This window comes from Plodia interpunctella, chromosome 11, assembly GCF_027563975.2.
Source record: "Plodia interpunctella isolate USDA-ARS_2022_Savannah chromosome 11, ilPloInte3.2, whole genome shotgun sequence".
NCBI lineage: Eukaryota > Metazoa > Arthropoda > Insecta > Lepidoptera > Pyralidae > Plodia > Plodia interpunctella.
Window position 1 is genome coordinate 2,838,562 of NC_071304.1, and position 17,524 is coordinate 2,856,085.

Consider the following 17,524-nt stretch of genomic DNA (forward strand, 5'->3'; position numbering starts at 1 on the left):
AAGGGAACGGTAAAATGAAATAAAAATCACTTTTACAAATTTTATTCCGAAAAATTTTATAGATACATTTGTATTGTAATTAATTAAAATATTGTGTAAAACCTCTATACAGAGATTCCGATCACGATAATCCATATAAATTTAAATTTACAAAAGCCTTCCGGGACTACTATAATACTAGACCTACGCGTATTTCTGACTAATTATATTAATTACGTTATCTGTGAGAAATTATGCATTTACACAAATCTCACACAGGACGGCCTATCAGTCACTTCATAATCTAACTAGAAATATACGAAAGAAATAACAATATATCAAACATATATATTCTATTTCTCTCAATTTGTTTATTGCGTTGTCTCATTTATCATGTATTGATAATATGAAATAGTAAATATGCAAATATTGAACAACAAAATAATAATTTACTTACTGATATGTCATTCTAAATTTCCATTTATAAAATGAGCATTTCGATTATATAAAGGATAAAGGCACAGTATAATAATAATTATAGAATTTGTTCATTAATTCATCCTAAATTGATTTATGCATAGAATTATTACATCTTACAATCTTAAAACTAAATGTTTTGTTGAATCGCGATCTCTTATGGCGGAATCACCCTACTTACTGCTAACTGTGGGTATCTCACGATAAGTACACCGTTTTTTTACATTATTACTAAATTCGTTAAGATATATTTGTTCGAAATGAAACTTCGAGTCTTGGAAAGGGCGTATCAACCTCAAGAACGCAGTACATATCCGATAAAATATCAATCTGAATTGAGTTCTAAAGTTCACACCATAGAGTTGAATTTATATTGATACTAAATCGAATATGTAGATTATAATTTCTTGTGATTGATAGTGTAAGCCCAAGTGGTGTAGAGTTTCGTAAAGCCGTGCTTAGATGCCGTTGGGGTCCAAGTCGTCGTTTTTAAGTATCACTTAAAGCGATAACTCACTTTGCAATCCGTCGCACTATGGGATGCAAGTATTCAAACGAGAGATAAGGATTTCGGTTACATGTGTGCATCCCTTTCAACAAATTGCTGTGTGATCGACGGTTGCTAGTCAAATTGCAAAGTGTGTACGCTTTTAGACCGAACGGACCCTACCGCGGCAAGTAAATGTGCCAATAGTAACAGAATTATCTATCAACCAGATTCGGGCCACCCATTGAAAGGCAGTGTATGAATGTTTAGAGAATTAGAAAAAAATAATGGGTTGTGGCGTCATACACTGTAACGGCGTTTGATCGAAACTCATAACCATCTGTTGGTCGTGTCGCCTTCACCCGCGCAACCTAATTCTAATACATGAACGCCAAGTACAAATTGTTGTGTTTGGAGGACTTCTTGCGTCTCCACCGCTGAGGGTTGAGTCTGCAGCCGTCGTTGCGGAATATGTCCGGATAGGCGATGTACGCCCCTGTCGCTGGATCTATAGGCACCATTATCGGCAGATCAGACATAGACACGGGTCTGTCATACGACGAAGCAGAGTCGTAGCCTTCCTTCGGTTCGGCGTATTGAGGACTGCCGCTTTCGATTTGGTTCTCAATCTCTTGGCTTTGGTTACAGACCGGGACGCTGCGGCTCGTGTCCGCCGAAATGTTAGACCGCGATCGCAATATCGGTCGGGTCGACGAGAAATCCGTGGAATGCTGCAAGCTTCTCGATCTCGGTCTAACCGTTTGTTGAGGCGCTTCGTCTATTCTGGATAGAGTGTGTCTCCGTACAGGACGGTATACTTTCTTGTCGCCGAGCTTGGATCGTTTGATTTTCCGGTGGGAGTTGTAGGTCTCGACGGAGGAGACTGACCTGTAGGCGAGGGAGGGCGGGTTGCGGGCGGGCGCCTGCGGGGCGGGCGGGTTGGCGAAGTGCGCCGCCACGAGGTCCCTCATCTGGTCGCGAGATCAGTAGTTGTAGGGCCCGTACTGCGACCCGGGGTAGTACGGCCCGGGGTACGCGGCCGGCGGGTAGCCCGCGTACGCGTACTGCTGCTTCTGCGGGTACACTGGGGGGGGAGATTTGGTTATTAATGGCTACTAATTATTTGAAGTAATTGTGTAAGTATTTGAAAAAAATTCAAATGTCTTTTTTATTAATTTTGACAATGTAAACAAATTGTAATTTCATTAAGTTTTAATAAGTACTTATTCGTTAATTCCACACCAAAACTTTCATACCCATGCATCCAAAGCATACAAATAATTCCAGAAAATATATTTACAACAGTTTTCATGTTTCTTAGGCCTTTCTCTCGTCAATCGTGAACAAATGGTTTTACACCATTTTTTCTATACTTCTCATTAATATCAACATAATATGTTCAGTATTTTTTACAATACTAGTATCAGATTTCATTGTGATAATTTCTGTACTGTTTTCCAATGAATTGAAAATGATATTCTATAATTTATTTCTCTAAGTACCTATGCTTTATTTTGATATCTAACAATTCTATATTCAAATTCAACCTAGCTAAGCATTAAAAACTAAATGAAAGCTTTACCGGGCATGAGGTACTGCATGTTAAGCGCCTCCTCCCGTTCCCGCTCGCCTCTCAAGCAAATGGCCGCCGACGAAAACAAAATGGCGGACAACAGTGACAGCGCCACGCCGCACCACGCGACCATGTATGACCAGTCGTATCTTATACGCGCGAATTTACGCAATATCTGGTTTATACCGTTTTACATAAGAGTTTCCATGTAAGTGCAAAGTTTATACGAGATTAAATTATAATTTGGAGTACACAAATGTTATTTTTATGTTAAACATTGTTTGGATGTGGTAATATTTTTTGCATGTGATTTAAATACCATTTCAATATGTACAATTTTATTGGTTTTAAGCACCAGTTATGTTATTTTGGGAAGCGTGTTAGTATTGCAATTGGCGTAAACCAGATATTAAGAGCGCATTGCGTTAGACCGGTCGCCATGTCGTAAACGCAGTAGCCAAATTTCATAGAAACATGAAAAGAAAGAGAAAGCATTTTGTTAGTATGAGATAATTACAATGTATTTACTTAAAATCTAAGTTATGGTCGGGGTGAAAGATACCTATATAATAAAATGGGAAATTAACGACGAACCGCTGCGGCATCGTGCCATACCTGCCATACCTGCCATACCTTTGTTTATTTATTTGTGACAAAAAAACAATCCGCATTTAAACCAAACCGCCAAGCGTTAAACAAGATGGCTGCCGTCCCAAAATGGCGGCTGACCTGGCATGATGTACTGCACGTTATTCTGCTGTTCTCGATGTTTCTCCTTGCTGAGGCATACGGCGGCGGAGAAGAAGAGGACGGAGCTGGCGAAGGAGACGGCGACCGCGCACCACGCCAGCATGTACGACCAGTCGTACCACACTGACGAGTATGACTTTAGCACCTGTCGGCGGAGGGGGGTCAGAACTGTTCCAGGCGGACACGGCTTATTATTGATACGGGGTCTCATGGGGTAGACGAACAAATATGACCTACCATCATATTACCATCTGTGATATTCTCATTTTTAGTCTTTAAAAGAAAAACATAGTGAAAGGAACGTGAATATTTTGTTGAAAAACTACTAAACAATGGACAGCAACGTTCTTTGTGTAGCATTTTCGCACTGCCAGCAATTTGCTCATATTCATGGGCAAATCCCCTCAACGAGGGAGGTTATAAAGCCAATAAAAAACCCAGTCTCCTTGGCCTTAGCTCAAGGACTGTATACCAATCTGAGTTTTTATTCCCATTTCGTTTAGAACACGAAACGACGTTATTACCTCAGGCCATTGCTGGTAGTACTCCTCGCCGACGACCTTCTCGCGCTCGTAGAACTCCACGCCGTGCCACAGGGCCATGGCTCCTGCTGCTAACAAGCCTGCAACAAGAAAACATTCAAATTATAATCCAAGCTACGAAAATGTTGCACATTCACCGAAAAGGGAAAGAAGCTATCCTAGTAGAATTTAACAATTGGCTGAAGACATGGATCAGGAAAAATAATCCCTCTTTGGACCCCACAAACTATGGTCACGCTAGGCCTGTTCTCTTGAAAATAAGTGCCACCAGTCTAATCTACCTATTAAGTATACGGTGCACGAGACTGTCTACAAATATTAAATTTGCTTCAATAAGTAATTATTAATAGCAATAAGCGCAACTTACAGTGCGATATTACGTCAAATTAAATGATGACCAATTCTATGATCTCATATTATATTCTCGATTTCCTTAATTATGTCATAGTAAATTAAGTACGTACCTATTATTATGAAAAGCGGACGCCGAGGTTCTATAACTTGAAGTCGAGGGAATGCGCTCGATAAGAGTGGACGCCAGCTGCTCAGAGCGATAATGATGATGATACTCACATGTGACTAGCATGAGAATGGCGGTGGCGGTGATATTGCCGGGACTGCGCTTCCAGCAGCCCACCACGCCGGTCCAGAACGCGATGAAGAGAGAGAGGAATGCCACGATGAACAGAGCTACGGTTGACCGCGCCATGTGCAACCTGAAATATTTTTTAAAAATAAAAATATTGAAAATACATAATCTTGTACAACAGAAAAAGCACTTAAGTACCAAGATGAAAACGTTTCTTGTCTCTAAAAATCTCTTGGCAAGATCTTGGCAATTTTGTTACGTTGTGAAATAATTACCCTAATTTCTGTACAAAATCAAATGTATTCCATGTTTAGTTTCTTACTTTATTTGTAAAGAAAGAGCATCTGAATATTTTTTGAGGTATTACATAGGTAAGTAGAAATATACCTAATGTATATTTAGCCCGACTCACTGACATTGACCAATTTAGGCATGCACCGACACCGCAATATATATTTTGAAGAAACTAAAAATACGTGAATGAATAGAAACTGTACATTGTCACGGCTCAGCAAGTACCTAAGAAGCATTGTTTACGTTTCTGACGCAATCTATTCAAGTATAAACTGACATCTCACATATACTCATTAGCATTTAACATAGCATTAACACTATGTAATTCTTAAGTTTAACGGTAATCTTGCAGCTTACTAGCAATCTAGCTAAGACGTCAGTCTCCACTACTTGTATAAAAGTCGCTATTAGGTATAGTTAATTACTACACTACTGCAGAGACGCCCACAGGGACAGACATAAGAGAAAATATTATTATGGTTCAATTTCATGTAGATACTATCACTATGTAAGTAGGTAGGTACCTACTTAGTATTCTACACTTCTGTAAATTTAACACTACGATAAACCTAATTGTGATTTACGGTGCTAAAATGTATTCATTACCAATGGGAAATACTGAATTGATTGGAGTGTATCTAAGTTAAGTCTCAACGATTGACTGCCGACCCACTTGTCAAAATGTGGTACAAGGTTGCTACGACTTCGACAAATGATATTAACAATTGTCTGACTCTTGACTGATATACACAGTTTGCTTTGGTGAATTTAATGCTGTTTCCTTCTAACAGTTTTAATTCTGCCCTCAAGAAAGATTGTTCTTTGTATTTGCACCATGTGTTTGGATGATGGCGGATTAGAAAGATTTAAGCTGGACAGAGATAATGAGAAAAAAAAAAGGCCTGAACAGAGTAAAAGAAAAAGGATCACTTCAAAAACATTTGAATAGACTGATAGAAGAAAGCGGAGCCCGTTACGAATCCCAGCCCCTCACACAGTACTGCGGTAGAGCCTACGTTGCGGCTTGAGGGGTTAATGAAATCCCACCAGAAACTTCCTTTAAAAAACTAGCTAAGTCTCAATAAAGCTTTTTTGCTTGTTTAGTTAGGGCTTGAGGGGTTAATGATCTCACCTGTTCATGGCATCATCAGACAGTCCTTTGGTCTCGTTGTTCTCGTCGGGGATGAAGTAGTCGACATTGCTGCAGTGCGTCTCCACCGGGGACAGGTAGATCTCCACTGGAAAGAACAGAAATACAATAATTAGAAACTTAGCTTCGTAGCTGAAGAAGAAACACGGCAACGTAATGTGAAGTTTAGGAATAAAACACAAAGCCAAACATATTTTCTTGTACTATAAACATATGAATGAAAAAAAAACAATACCACCAATTGTTCTTGTGTTTTAATTAGTTATCTGTGTAATTATAGTTTTATTGCCACATACAAACCGTCTAACTTATTCTGCCTAAAGGTAATACGTATTAATTTGTATTTCTTTTTTCATATAATTTGCAATAGATACAACAAATAAACAATTATCCGTTCTCGGCCGGAAGAGGCGAATAAAACCACAAATAAACCAGCAACCGTCAGTTTCGAATGAACCAGGAAAGCCAACAATGGCGGCACGCCCGTCTCCCATTGCCATTGTCTTGCTCGTTACGATGTATTGAGACGGCGCATCTGAGACGGATCATCCGATGTTTCACGATAAATGATTAAAAGGATTGTAAAGCAATGCATGCAATTCTACACTACCCTAGAGTGTAGAATTGCATTATAAAGGTGCATTTACACCAAGCGAGCGAATGGCTAATACTAAATGGCTGTGTGCTATAACCAATGCCAACGTGCTATGGCCAGCCATTGATTGGACAACTTCTGTGAAGAAAGAATGAGTGAGCGTTCGCTCGTTTCGTGTGATCCAAAACAATGAAGTATTTTATAGGTAGCCAAGAGACATTACGCATTAGCTACGCACCGCGTCTCCGGTCTTGTAGGAATTTCGTGATAAAAAGTACCATATTATATGCTACTTATCCAAACATCCGCATTTATAATATTTTGGAGGATCCACTGTACGAATTTTCATTGATTAGGTAAATCTGAGTAGTTAGAAAAGTTCAAACGTTTATTGTGAATTTTGCATTGAATGTATCGTATAACTGGAAAAAGCTAGTGAGTAGAAGAGAAATTGAAATGGAAACTTTATCGTTCTCTTGTTTATTACAAGTTTTCTAACCAGGCATTGCCAGTCTGGGATTACCTAAATTAATCATTTTAATTATCTTGCTATTGCTAGTTTAGAAGTAGGAATTCTATTTCTCCAGACGTAGGTAGTTTGTAAATAAATATATCTGTAAGCAGTTGGCGTTTACGAAATTGAACTTAATTTCTAAATCTTCTCACCAATGACACGTTTCACCGGTATTTCAAAAATAGTGCTCTTGACAAATATTTTAGTAACTAACTACCTGTCTCAGCTCTGTTAGTGTTACAAATGCTCTTAACTTTTACATTTTTGGTATCCTTGGTTGCCGACTGCATGATTTCACTGTATGTATATAGGAACAATAATTTACCGTGCTGTCTACAAGTACTTAGTAGTATAGCACAATACAAGCTTTATAAGGTTCTAGGTTCCTTTCTCCCATTATACAGCTCGAAATTAAAAATGCATTTGTCAGAAAATGAATAAAAACAATCCTCAGGTATATCATTAGTCACATAAATAAAAGCGATCATCATCGCTAAATCACGTCACATCCCAAAAACCTAGTTCTAAGCAGCATGCCTAGCGATGATTAAAAGATATAACCACATAAATTACACTGTCTATTGTAACCAGTCTGCGTTCCCACAACCCATTCACTTGAGAAGGTTGTATCCCTTTCTAATACCAAGCCACTTCTTAAGAAGGAAAGTGACAGAAGTTGTTTGTAATTACGACGTCAAAGCACGACCGAGATTCGATTTCACTAGAAAAAATATGATCGCCGAACTGATACCAGTTTATTGAATACGGCTGTATCGTGTGTATGAAGCGTATGAATGAGAAACATTTGATAATATTTCAATTAAATATAAAGATGTGATTAAAGATTTAGACAATGGCGATAAAAACATAGATTTGGTTGATTGAGTCCTATGTATAAACAGCGATATCACATAAACGAATGTAAATGCCTAAATATCTGCTCATAGATAGTCATAAAATGAAGTTAGATGAGACTATATTCTTCTTTATGGGAGGTCAATCAGTGGAAATTCAAGGTCAAATTTTAAGGTCATCACAAAATAACAACATATTAAAGCGTACTCTCATAATAACTACTATTAGAAGGTGCGACTCAAAATTTCTTATGAATATGCAATGAGCATAAGTGCGAGGCACATTGTTCCACCTACATCGGCGATGGCATGCAGTAATAACAAACAGCCGATTTGTTTAGGAGGCAGCGAAAGCTATAGCCTGAAGCGAATTCATTAATGTAGAATGGAATACAAAGGCAAGGGCGAAAATGGTTTATGTTTGCGTTAAAACGAAAATAAATTTAAATCTAGCTAAGTACTTGACGTTATGTTAAAGTCATGGTATTTAGTTCGGCGCTCTTTATTGTGAAGGAATATAATTTAGGTAATCTAAGTTATTTAAAGAATATTGATCTATATATTTAAATGATCATATACGCAAACTATACCCATGAAAGGAATATGATACTATCTAATTACCTACTAATAAAGATATAAAAGTTATCAAATCGCTCCTCCCCATATTTTAAACCACAACCACGGCCAAATATGATATGAACATGAATAATTATAATCATAAGTTGCACTTGGAACAAATGGGTAACCAGGTCTGTGACATTTCAATCTAAGGCCTTAAGAGAAAGTGTCGGTCCTTTAGCAGTAACTCGGAGATTTCGCAAGCTGATTACTAATGGGTGGCCAGGACAGGTATTTGGGTCGAAAAGTTGTATTGGAGGCATTCTTGAAGGAAACTTTGTATCAGAACTTGGCATCGCCAAAAAATGACTGATAACCGATATCGACAATACAAACAACACGTTTTGTGCATAAGTCAGGAATTATAAATTAATTCATTACCGAAGCAATAAGTATCAGTACACTATTATTCGTTTTCATTAATTTATTCACATTTTCATTCCAGATTCATTATTATGCCTAGAAAAGTAGGTCAACTTGATTTACTTATATACCACAACAAATTGTCTTTGCTGTTTGAACTTTCTTTACCGAAACGTATATTATGATTGTTTATGTACAAATTACTGCAACCACAAACGTTCCACATAAATTGTTGATATACAGAGTTTGATATTTTTTTACGATCTCGATGGCGCAGTGGTAAAGTGCTTGCCTCTGAACCGAAAGGTCCCGGGTTTGATCCCCGGTCATGATGGAAAATGATCTTTATCTATATATGTACTTATATGTTATAAAATATAGTATCGTTGAGTTAGTATCCAATAACACAAGTCTAGAACTTACTTTGGGGCTAGGTCAATTTGTGTAATTTGTCCTAATATATATATTTATTTAGTTTAGAATGTAGTGACACTAGGTATTTTCAGAATTCCCAAGTGATAATAAAACGTGAGCTGAACTTCCTTGTTTAAAGTCTCGCGCAAATATTACATTATGTAACCAAAAGAGAACAAAGGGAATCACACAATGTTAAGCATAATAACACATTATTATACAAAGAAAACAAACGCGCTAAATTCTTTTCAATTAAATTATTAACGAGTGAAAAAAACGCGATAATGTTACAAAAAATTATAACATGCTATGCACGCTTGTACAAATATAATATAAGCCCCCTAGGTATTGAAATGACACTATTAACTGTAAGTATTTGGCGTAATAATTTTGATGACCTCAAATCTAAAGTAACTTATGTAAGATTAGAAGATAGTTAACATTTTATTGTAAACAAAATACCACCCAATCAGCTCACATTTCCCTCGGCTATTTGCAGTTTCACTTTCTCAGCAGTTTTCCAATCTCACATACTGAGTAGAAGTTTACAATGTAAATATTACGACAGCACTTATGCTTTAAATTTAAGACATCGTATTCTTATCTAACCAAAGCTTTAAATAGGTACTCGAGTAAAAGTCAATTCACAAATGCCTTTGACCATTTAATTTCATATGAAATTAGGTACTGAAGCTTTCGAGCATGTGTAGTAAAAACAAGATATGAAGTAAAGAAAACCAGTGTACAAACATGAACTTTAGTATTCCTAACTTAGTGTATAATATGCTAACTACTTTGAGTGCGATAAATATGTAAATTTTTATACACACCTCTTTTAAAATTCAAGTCACAATGGGTGTTCCACAAGGACCTATTTTGGGGCCGCTTTTATTAGCACCTATTGTCGCCCTCGTCTAAAAATCGTGATTTCGTTATTATCGATGTGTCACTATTTTACTATAGAACTCAACTTGGTCAAAAAAAATTTAGTATAAAATGCATTAGCTTAGGTACTTAATTATTTTTGTTGTTGGTTATTAATCGATGTAAGAATTTGAAAAAATATGGTACATTATGGTAAAATGGTCGTAAGGTTCATTCAATATTTATCGATTTCAGAATAAAGAAAATGCTAACTCTACACCCTGAAAGTGAGGCAAAATTTTAATAAATATCTTACATTTGTCATGTCTCACTAAACACTCCTTCTATTTTGTTTAATAGAATAAAGAATAATTCTTTTTCTATGCACATCACGCTGTCAATGATACGTAACCAGGTTAGCGTGATTATCATCCGTGCACGATACACATATGGAAATTTAATGGTGCATGTGAGGAAGGGATACATGATATTCACTACATGTGGAAGCTATCGCTTCGGAAGCGAAGCAGGCTTACTTACAACGACGGAAGTGATAATGAAGTCTGTTTACTGTTGAACTTTTAAATAATTGTATGTAGTTAAACCGTAATGAGACGAAAATAGTTTCATTAGTAACGAGGTTTCAGTGGTAATATATAATTAATATGTAACTAAGTAATGCAATAATTTATTTATTTCTAAAAATTCAATAATAATATCTAAACATACAAATATAATAATATCTAACGTTATTCTGCATGTTACATCGTGAAACTACCACAACATAGAATCAAATATTTATCTATCGTAATATATTCCACATGCTAGGAAATGTAAATAGACTTTCACCAATTGGTCACTTACGGCTAGGTTTACCATCCGCTTATATTTGTCCGGAAATAACTGGCTAATAAGTAGTAGTACTCTTTCTTAGTTAGTGGTCTTTCTTACAGAGTGTGTGTTATTGCTAAAATTGTGTCCTTTTTTATTCAAGTCATCTGAGGCATCCGGCATGACCTTTTCGACTACCAACTGACATATTTAGTAACAAGAGGACACTACTGGACTGAACTATCAACCAGTGTGCAAACTAGTGTCACAATGTTTTCCTTCACCTGAACTAAGTGATGGTGTATGAAAACTACTCTACATAAGTAACATTGGTATACAAAGTAATTTGAGTAGGATTCGTACCTAGGAATCCAACCCTAGCACGCCACCTATGGATTTCGGATCAGGATCGAAATAATTCAATAAATCTGGCCACACGGAAGCAAATGAAAGTACTTAAATAAAATAAAACCATGCATGTAATGGGCATCCTACTTGCGTCTGCGCGAGCTCGGTCATCCAACGGTATTGGCGCATACCGGCTATCACATATGTGATGTGAAGACTTGTTAACGACTTTAGCATTAAGCCTCATGTCCAGTACTTACAAAACACCAATGTAAGACACAAGAAGTTTTGCAGAAAATTTCATTTGTCATTTGGGCCCTTCAAAAAATTTCGACACTAATCTCTTAAGTGCTATATGATGAGATGTCGTGCATCTAAAGATGCGATACCGATCGTGTGAAATGGAGAAGAAATTAAGAAATCTGCACATAGGCTCGAACGCTTTGTTTTTGAGAAATCACCCCAGAAAAATGAGCTAAGATGAGAGAGAAAGATGAATCATATGGTGGTCAATAAACAACAGAAAGTAACGGAGATAATACCATATCTGGCGCCTCTTGGACGCAAGTCAAACGTCTGCCAACCGCATCTTATTGCACCTTGATAAAATCTTAATCCATCTCAAGATGACATAAAACACCATCTTATAGTTTCCGCGAGTGATTTTCACGTTCTACATTGCCACAATTTAATTTGGTACGATAATTTCGCTTTTTCTGAAGAATTCTTGCGTGTTTGTTATTATAATTTGAAAAAGGTTTTAATTTCATTAAACAGACATTTGTTATCATCAAAAAGTTCCGACTGGCAGCAAATAAAAACATTTTTTAAAATAAACCATAGAGACCTCTAAAGAAAGTGACAAACCTCACGGGTTACGTAAGCATAATAGTTACTATTTCGATGCATATGAATAAAGATTATTTTCCCTGTTTACACTGGTGGCTTTGCCCTAATGCCCCATAGGCGCGGGTAGGACCGTAGATAAATTCATATGTAGTATAGTACCTAAGACCTGACTAATAGGAAAGGGGCGGCTAATACCACATGGCCTAGGGCGGCCAAGACTGCAAATCCGTCACTGACAATAGCTGCCATACCCAAAGAAGTCATTTTCTATAAATACTTATACGTTACATACTATCATTTCCTATTGTCAACCACATAGGGTACTTTATACGTAATGTCTTTTGCCAGCCCATTAAACTCATACTACGCAATTCAAGTGTTACACCTGAAAGAATATTTTGTCTGAAGACCATCTGCAAGCCTCACTTGTAAAAGACTTTTAGACTTAAAATGTAAAAATACAGTTCCATTTTTTTTTTACATTTATTGTATTTCGTACAAGTATAAATAAGCGAAATAGATTTAGCCTTTGTCATTCTTGTAATAATGGTATTGGTTTACTCCATTGTTCTATTGAATAGATAGATAGCAAATCAAAACTGTGCGCATAATTAATCTGGTCTTATATTTGCTTTGTTTTTTTATTATCTTCTTCTGTTGATATTTATAACTTTTCCAGTCCAGTCATTGCGGGTCTTCTAGAGCAGATGTGAACAATATCGGCGAATTGATATTACCCAGTCTTACACCACAATTTACTTTCAATTGTTTTTAGTCGCTCCAAATTAAAAATTTTGTTGGTTTGTAAGAGAGAGTAAAGAGCCGCCAAAATAAAGCTTTTGTAGTCCAGGTTTAATTCAATATTTTCTTGCGGGACCATGTTCTAGGTTTATAAAACTTCATTTTCGCATCACTTTACCTGATGACATCAGGATTTTTTTGGTCACGATTCATTAATTTTAGCCGTTGAAAAGAAGACGGTAACAGGACTAAAGTCTCGAAGTCGCATCACTAGCGGCCCGAAAGAAGTCACATTCCTTCACGGTACGCTGGCCCTTGCAAAATTGCAGATAATATAGTTTTAGCATTCTTACGAAACTGGACACGGTTTACGCGCGACTGTTTGATGTATGAATGCGTGGAAGGAAGTTAAACGCAACTCTGGATATAAGATTGTATCGTATTGTTATCGGACTATATAATTTTAGCAGTGTTTTCATTGTTTTCATCAAAATCTGTGCTTGAATCGATGGTGGTTAAGTGGTCAAGGCTCGTGTATAATGGTCGAGTTGTTACAATTTCACTCTTCATCTAGGTGCCTCGTGATTCTATTTACCTATCCGGTAGTAATAAATCGATCAATTTTTTTGAATTGTAGATACAAAAAAGGTTTTGGGGTGATTCTCAAGATTTTATAAGGATAGTCACAGATAGATCGCAATAACTTTAATGCAGTTAATAACAAACAGCTTATGTTTAGAGATTTTTCTATTGTGGTTCACACCAGAAAAAAATATATTTTGTGAACCATGGTGATAACCATGTGAAAAGACAATATTCGAACAGCTCTTTTTTTACCGTCCGGCGCGAACCCTTTGTCATATCATATTTAAGACAGTAACATTTAGTGTTGCCACAAGGTAGGTTACATTAACATATAATTTTTCAGGATTGATGGATGTCTATCCTTAAAATTCGTTTATTAATTCGAAAAGGCAAGCGATTTATAAAGGGCAGGGCAGATTGGTGGTAATACACAAAAAATCCCTAGCATAAGGAAACCTACACTCAATATGATCCAAGAAAGTCGTTTTGCGTCATGTTTCATTCCACGTAGACCATGACCTTCATGACCATGATCTAATAAGCAAAATCCCACAGATGGCATTAAGCCGTGCATTACAGCAGTAATCTAGTAATGCGCGATATAGTGGAATGGACAAACAAACAACCCGCTATCACCTGTATGACATCATTGTCTCTTGCCACACAGTCATCGCTTAGTACAACCACTACGTATTGATGTCCTAGATAACTAGTTTTATGAATGTAAATTTCATATCATCGAAAAATTGCAGCACCGACAGACTTGCCTCATAAACTAGAGTATATACAAAAGGTCTACCCTGTAAGTATTAAATTGTAAGTTTAATATATATATAATATATATGTATGTATGAGATGAGTCAATATTCTTACATTATACGCCAACCATCCTCTGATTAATATATTAACTTTCATATCACAATTCCTAAATGCATAATTAGGTTGAAAAATTTATTCAATCATCTTCAGAAATAACATTATACAAGCATTGGACATCCGATATTTCGAAATATTTGGTTTCAAAGGTGAATAGCTTATCATTGTAAACAGAAACAATGAATGATAGGTAGGTAGCGTCGGCATCTCGAACAGAGTTGGCGTATTGTAACCTGGCATAATTATCATTAATTTAACTGTATGCGCAAGGACATAGCTATTTAAATAATTTCTGCATGTTATTATATTGCGGGTGTTTATAACATTAAATTTTAATCACCGGTTACGTCACCTTACATTGTAATCAAGTAAATCGTACGCCATGTACTTAACCAATATTCTTGAAATGTTGCACACATGTAGTTTGAAGTGTGGAGAGGGACATATTCATCCCAGAAAAATAACTGTTTTCGTGGGAAATATACGCAGGCGAAGCCGCGGGCAAAAAGCTAGTTTACAATAAGGTGTATCTGCCCATAAAACATTAAATGTAGGTGATAGTTTCTATTTTTTTGAAATATGTTTCTAATGATTTTAGGGCATAGGTCCTACAAATATATTTTTTTACAAGTTTTGACGTTCATTATTCTATAAGATATGAATTTTAGCTAGCATTGCTATGTAGTCAGTAGACATAACAAACGTTCGCCTTATCTGATTTTCTACGCACAAAGACAACTGTCTGAGGAATGTCGTCCTGAATGGTTTGTTTTTGACTCATTGCCATTGCACCTGGGCCGATAAATCTCTCTCATTCTTATTGACTTCAATTATATTTTCCACAACTTCTTAGAAACCTAAAATAATGTGTGTTTAGACAAATACGTGATAATGAAAGTTTAATTGTTGTTTATGACTACAATTTGCGCGTGACTGTTCATTAAAACGTTGTCATTAAAACTACGAAAGTGTTTCTCCTTTTAATTAATCATCGGCTCATATCTCCTCCATGTCTACATAATTAACATCATGATCGTCATAAACGAGGCCAACAGACTGGTCGAAAAATTTAAATTTAACAACTAAAAGACCCGAGACATATCGCATCCTCTTAAATGATGAATTCTTGTATGTTCACCCATTTCATTAGGCGGCGAGTGGCGAGACCGGTTCTATGTGGCACGGACTAAGAGATTTCACCTGCCCGTGGCATCCGTCAGTCGGAGTAAATTTTACTTCATCGAGAAAGTAAACTGAGCCAGTGCTTGCGCGTAGAAAATGACAGTTTTTGTTATATGATCATATGTTAGGATTGCAATTACTGCGTGCGAAGTTTATGACTCAAATACGTCCAATAATTATTATTTTTTTATTACAACGGGACTTGTGTGGAATTGTTTATTCTTCTGTAAAGTTCTTACGTGAAATTAAAACTCATTAGAAAAGTTGCCAACACTTTCTCTAGTGACTTGTTCCTCAATAGTATTGATATAGATTCATAAAAGATTATTGGAAATTAATATTAAGTATTCTTATAAAGATAAGAATACTTAATATTAATTTCCAATAATCTTTTATGGCAAGTCCCTTACCACAAGCCTTAATCTCAAAAACTCTTATATCTATCTACGTAATCGTGTCTATATTCAGACATTCACACAGAATATTGTTAGTTTGCATGCCATAGATCTATTAAAACCGCAATGACGAAGGGTTGCCTAATTCTTGCCATTCAATTTGTTATATCACTTTTACTTTTAGATTTTTTGTGTATTCGTATCATACGAATAGGCTATATTCACAATTGCAGCTAATATCCAAAGAAAATTGTTGTATTTCGTGGCATTAAATGTTTTGTTTTTTCGTTGTTCAATTGCAAATCAAAGAATAGCAATTATGATAATAAGCTAAAAACTGATAACTGCGGCTCCGCGTGATTGATATTAATGGAGTCAGTTTTTATTCAACAAAAGACAAAAACAGTTCGACTCCACCTTTGTGTGCATGGAATTTCTTTCTTATCAACACTAGAAATCATTCGTATTTCTACGATTTTGATGATCAGATTGCTTCAAACAGAAACTAAACTAGTGAGATTACATTCTATTTTATCATTTTATGATTCATGAATGTTATCATTTCATGTTTAGATCATTGTTTTAAACCCATCACAGTTGTTTAACCACGATTATTTACTAACTACCAAATGCAAATAGGTCTTCACCTCTATACATATTAGACAAAATGCATTGCTCAAAATCAAAATCAATCAAAATCATTTATTCAGAAATTAGGCCTTCACAGGCACTTTTTCACGTCATATTCTAAATTAAATGATGTTTACCAAAGCTACAAACTACTAGCATTTCGGAACGACCACTGCTGAGAAGAAATGCCGAAAGAAACTCATTCAAACAGTGTTGGTCCCTATTATGCCAGAAGGGCTTACCATTTTTTAAATATAAATTTATGTATAATTTCTCTACTATACTAACTACCTATTGGATAATCGCATAGGTATATATAATAGGTAAGGAAGGATAAATGCAATACACCCATTAATCTTTTTGCATATCTCTTCTCAAAAGGTATTGTTAGTGTCAGCTCTTAATCACTGAATTATAAGCCAAGGCCACTCATCATTGACACGCGATGTGACATCACCAACATTGTGTTAACCGTGTCGTAAATATTTTGATGTTTATATGGCATACACAATGTCACACGGAAGATACAGAAGGTACAGGCCTTGTTTGAGGTATGAAGTCAACATTTAAATTAAGGAAATATCAAGATGACCAATCACAATTCCTTCAGCCCGATATTTTGCTGAAAATGTTTCACGACTCTTGGCTCTGTCTACCCCATAAAAGAAAAGTATGTGATACCGGCTGGCCGTATCTGTAACAAGAAGACACTAAATATTTCTATAAGAATATCTTTGGTGTTGCTAGTAGTTTAATTGGAATCATAATTGAATACCAACTCAATAGAAGCTTCTTACAATCCATTACAAACGACTTAAAAATCCATTACCTGTCTATATTCCACTAAAAGTTATGAATAACAATTATCGGCCATGGTATACATCACTTTTTAATGATCATGCTCTGATTCTATCTTCAAAACCATAATGTTAGGTTCAAGATCACGACTCTTGTTCATTAACTGCACATCTTGTAGATGTACATCTCATTTCAAATTCACCCGTACTACCGCCGCATAAAGCCA

General features: G+C 36.1%; 2 protein-coding genes across 3 annotated transcripts in view; both read right to left on the bottom strand.

Annotated features, from left to right (window-relative positions):
• The window catches only part of krimp (krimper), a 228,711-nt gene that overhangs the window by 178,184 nt on the left and 33,003 nt on the right, over positions 1-17,524 (bottom strand). The window lies entirely within an intron of this gene.
• The window catches only part of LOC128673747 (uncharacterized protein), a 36,899-nt gene continuing 19,401 nt past the window's right edge, over positions 27-17,524 (bottom strand). Inside the window, exons 3-7 of one of the 2 annotated variants that reach the window (XM_053751809.1) lie at positions 5,824-5,929; positions 4,382-4,524; positions 3,791-3,888; positions 2,526-2,691; positions 27-2,027 (exon numbers count right to left, since the gene is read on the bottom strand). In XM_053751809.1, coding sequence (XP_053607784.1) covers positions 1,927-2,027; positions 2,526-2,691; positions 3,791-3,888; positions 4,382-4,524; positions 5,824-5,929 — 614 coding nt within the window. In that variant the 3' untranslated portion in view covers positions 27-1,926. Of the gene's footprint in view, positions 2,028-2,525; positions 2,692-3,245; positions 3,412-3,790; positions 3,889-4,381; positions 4,525-5,823; positions 5,930-17,524 lie in introns of both variants that reach the window. The other variant, XM_053751810.2, reaches the window with a different exon arrangement.